At 41.8% G+C, this 4,582-nt stretch overlaps 1 protein-coding gene across 1 annotated transcript; it reads left to right on the forward strand.

Annotated features, from left to right (window-relative positions):
- The first annotated feature begins 2,567 nt into the window (after positions 1-2,567).
- LOC103709686 (NAC domain-containing protein 68-like) lies at positions 2,568-4,082 on the forward strand. The gene is made up of 3 exons (XM_008795147.5): positions 2,568-2,979; positions 3,098-3,381; positions 3,476-4,082. Exons 1-3 carry the CDS (start codon positions 2,799-2,801, stop codon positions 3,917-3,919), a joined length of 909 nt encoding a protein of 302 aa, XP_008793369.1. The 5' UTR covers positions 2,568-2,798; the 3' UTR covers positions 3,920-4,082.
- Positions 4,083-4,582: the final 500 nt, after the last annotated feature.

A 4,582-nucleotide genomic window follows, 5' to 3' on the forward strand; every position in this document is an offset into this window, starting at 1 on the left:
GGAGGTTATTTCATCGTACCTCGGAGGCCCGAGTGCCTGATATTTATAGAGAAAGGGATGCGAATCTGTTTGATTCGGGTGGCGAGATTCATGGACAGGAAGTTGAGCTCTTTCCCTATCTACTAATTGGAGTGGTGTGGTATTTCTTTTTAGGTGTGTTGTGATTGAATGTTTTCCTTATCTGCTAGTCGGTTACCATATTCCTTTTTGGGCAGTTTGAGATAGCGCTCGAACTATAGCTGATCGCCGATTATTCAAAGATTTGATTGGTCATTGATTTGTTAGGACATGTGTCATTGTTTGATTTGGTTGGCTAAACTGTCACGCAAGATTTTAGAGAGAGTGAATTTGAGCTATATTGCAAACCAATGTAATCTCATCTAGTAGGAATTCCTTTCCATTTGAGAGAGAGAATTCAAACCCTAGCAGTAGTCTTTCCATCTTATCTTTGAAAAAGCCATTTATTTTGTCTATTCATGTTTCTCAGTCTTAGGACATTGAAGATCATTTATTTATCTATAAATTCTTGCAGAAAATTAGATTAGTTGATTGGAATTAAAAAATTGAGAGTATAATTGATTCAAATAACTGCTCCAACTAACAAGGAATGTAACTATGGCACTCCCTAAGCTATGGATATTTGATATAAGAAAAATGCCTCATCACTCCCAATATATGTAACTTTTATAAATTTTCTTACAAATCTTTTTTTTTATTTGTTGTGGAAATAAAGGGTCTCAGACTTAGTCCCACATCGACTGAATAGCGGAAAGGTCTGTGCCTTAAATGGAGAGTTCAATTACCCTTCCCTCAGAAGGCGCCTTTTAAAGGACAAAACCAGAAGGAAGGCTTCTACCTGCTCCAAAGCGGACAATACCTTCTATGGGGACGCAATCTCCTTTCTCTGTTCCAGTTCGATGGAGGCTAAGGTCTGAGGTCGGGGGAACCTCGACTTCAACAATGGCACGCCAGGTAGGGGCCCTTGACCTCGGCTCAGACCTTTCCGCCGGGGGGGCTGATATTGTGGAAATAAAGAGTCTCGGACTTAGTCCCACATCGACTGAATAGCAGAAAGGTCTGTACCTTAAATGGAGGGCTCGATTACCCTTTCCTCAGGAGGCGTCTTTTAAAAGGCAAAACCATAAGGAAGGCTTCTACCTGCTCCAAAGCGGACAATACCTTCTGTGGGGATGCAGTCTCGTTTTCTCGTTCCTGTTTGGTGGGGGCTAAAATCTGAGGTGGGGGAAACTTCGACCTCAACACATATATTTCTATAACTTTATATACACACACACACGTGTCAGCCACTCACCAGGGCAACTATTCTGGGTGGTTGGTGTTGCTATATATATAATACTTAGAATAACTGATCACGTGCTAACAACCAAGAATGTACATTTCCCATGCTAAGCAATGTAATATTTCAAATCATGTTTGAAAATTTTGGTCTGGAAAACTATTGGAATATGAAATTTGGAGTGCTATTCCAAATCATTCCACCTCCCACTGCATCAAAACGGGGCGTTTTGACCGTTAACGTCAGGCTCTCATATAAATAAATGAATATGAGATGGTCAACCGAGACAGGAACCCAATGTTGACCCTGTCGAAGCCAAGTTAAAAACTCGTGGTGAAGACTAGTCCACGTTACTTGGGGGCCAAGGATGTGGGGAAAAGCCCGCGCAAACGCACCTTTCGATACAACCTCAGGGGTGACGCCATATCTGCTGAGCAACGGTGGGCGATCCGACGACGCGTGCTCGCAGGCCTGGCTTGCCAGATGTGAAGTTAAGGTTTTTTTTTTGTGTTGTTTTTTTTTTAAAAAAATAAATGCAACGACACATAATTTTATTCAAAATAACTAGCTAGAAGTTATTATTTAGATTTCTTGATTTTATATAAATATTAAAGATCTTTTCGGCAAATAACTGATGTGAGGCTAAACACACGTCCGCACGGATCCTCACATATTTTTCCGTTCAAGCTCTGACGTCATCGCCAAGCCAAGGATTCCAATCTATTCAAATCTGATCACAAAAATTATGATAAGCTCGTGGTTAGCCTCCATGAACCCAACTATGGTATTCTTTAGTTTACATAGGCTATGAACTGAGGACCTTACTCAAAATGGCTAACCGAAAGAAAATTATTTAAAAATAAAATAAAATTTTAAAATTACCTTTTTGTCTTTCATCGTGTTCGCCTTGTTTTTTTTTTGCATATCTACTCATTAAAATTATTTTAATTATTTTAATTTGAAATAGTTAATTTTTTAACGGCATTAGGTAGCTTGGATACATATGTAAAAATAAAAATAAAAAAATAGAATAGTAAAATAAGTGTTTGACAAGGGTGTATATGCAAATATCAATTTTAGAAGGATATTCGTGCGAGATTTAATATTTAGAAAAATATTTATGCAAAATAATAATAATAATAATAATAATTAAAAAAAAACCCACCCCTCCCTTACCACCACGTGCGTGAATACTGAATAGCCCCCGAGTCGAATATTCCCCTGCCTTGGACCTATATTCCCGTAAACAAAGTCAAAGACCAGCCACCCCGTAAAGAGACGCTTCCCGTCCCGGTACCGGGGATTGGGGACGAACCTTCCTTGGCGCCAACCGACGACCCCACGAGGAAAACAGCATGCAGGGGGGAGAGGGAGAGATGGATATTTAAAGACCTTTCCGGCTCCTTGGAGGCTTGAGCCCCATCTCCTGCTCACAAGAAAAACGCCACCGAGTTGCACAAGCCAAAGAAACAAAGAAGAAGAGCAGCAGAAGGAGGAGAGAATGATGGGGAGGAGAAGAGATGCCGAGACGGAGCTCAACCTGCCGCCGGGTTTCCGATTCCATCCCACCGACGAGGAGCTCATCGTCCATTACCTCCGCCGCAAGGTCGCTTGCCAATGTCTCCCCGTTCCCATCATCGCCGAGGTCGATCTCTACAAGTACGACCCTTGGGATCTCCCAGGTACCACTGCAAAAATCTTGCTCCTGGTTCTATCATAAATCGTTGCAAAAGTTTTCGACGTAGGTTCTGTTTGTTCTAAACCTCGGTTGCTTTGTTTTGGTGCTTGATACTTGAGCAGAGAAGGCATTGTTTGGACAGAGGGAGTGGTATTTCTTCACGTCGCGCGACAGGAAATACCCGAACGGGTCGAGGCCTAACCGGGCCGCCGGAAGGGGATACTGGAAGGCAACAGGGGCCGATAAGCCGGTCTCGCCGCCGGGGAGCAGTCGGCCTCTTGGGATAAAGAAGTCTTTGGTGTTCTACCATGGAAAGGGGCTGAAAGGAGTCAAGACTGATTGGATTATGCATGAGTACCGGCTCGCAGACACCAACCGAGCCGCCAGCAAGAAGAATAGTCTTAGAGTGCGTCATCAGAAAAACAGAGCATCCTTTCGATCTCATTTACTTTCCAAAGATTAGCAGGACTAATCAGAGTTTGTTTCATTCTTACTTGCAGTTGGATGACTGGGTACTTTGTCGATTGTACAACAAGAAGAACAGCTGGGAGAAGACACAGCGACAAAAGGAGAAGGGAACCCCTGAAGAGATGACAGATTCGATGGAGGCATCGGAAAGTTTCAGGACTACTCCAGAATCAGACATTGAGACTGAGTTGTTCCCGGACTTTGACAGTCTGGATTGGGCTGGAGGTCAGCTACGTCAAGCTTTCGATAATGGAGTTGACGCAATGAGAACCAGCAACACTGGTAGCTTTCAGATGATAGAACGTCAGAAAGAGGATAGCGATTGGTTTAGCGGCTTGTATCTAGATGATTTGCAGAGCTCTTCAGCAGCATTTGGAGCGACGCCTGCTATCGATATGTGGAACCAGGAGTACTACTTCCCGACCATCAGTTCTCCGTATCTGAAGCCGAGCCAAACCAGCATGCCACACTTCTAATATTAGGAGGTTTTCAGGGAAACCATGAGTCCTAATCTCGGTGCCAGATAGATCTGTATCAATATCTTATACTAAATAGTATAGTACAATACGGTATGTTTTTTAACCAAAATAGTTCTCTAACTATTTTTTTTCAATTTTTATCTCAATATACACTTTAATATAGATCGGTACATCTCGATATAGGACAGTATGAGATTTGTACCAATTCGAAACTAAGTTTCGTATCAGTTTTCTCTCGATATGGTATGGTACGTTCTGTACCAAGTAGTATAGCAGACCATGATGAAAACTATTGTATATAGAGCAGGGCGGCTGAGCATCCTATCGTGCAGGAGGATGAACACTGTAGCAAGTTTCTCACATATTATAATGTAAGATTCATTTGTTTTTCTATATTTTTGTTTTCTCTCGCACATTTAAACAGTTATCATTTGTTTTGAAACGGGAAAAGTTGGTCGGTGTATACATGTACATATGAAAACAAGACTTTAGTTGTGGAAGTAAATCTTGATTTAGTCTGTAGAAATGAAAGGTTTGGTTTTCGGAAAAAATCGGAGCAGCATTCCTGCAGCTTGATGCGAACATTCTTTCGAGCTATGGTTATGGTTATCTTTTAAAAATTAAAAAGTCTTGGGCATTGCCTGCATGCCTACATGAATG

This window comes from Phoenix dactylifera, chromosome 17, assembly GCF_051530095.1.
Source record: "Phoenix dactylifera cultivar Ajwa chromosome 17, Ajwa_hap1_PhDact_Kaust_v1.1, whole genome shotgun sequence".
Taxonomy (NCBI): Eukaryota; Viridiplantae; Streptophyta; class Magnoliopsida; order Arecales; family Arecaceae; genus Phoenix; species Phoenix dactylifera.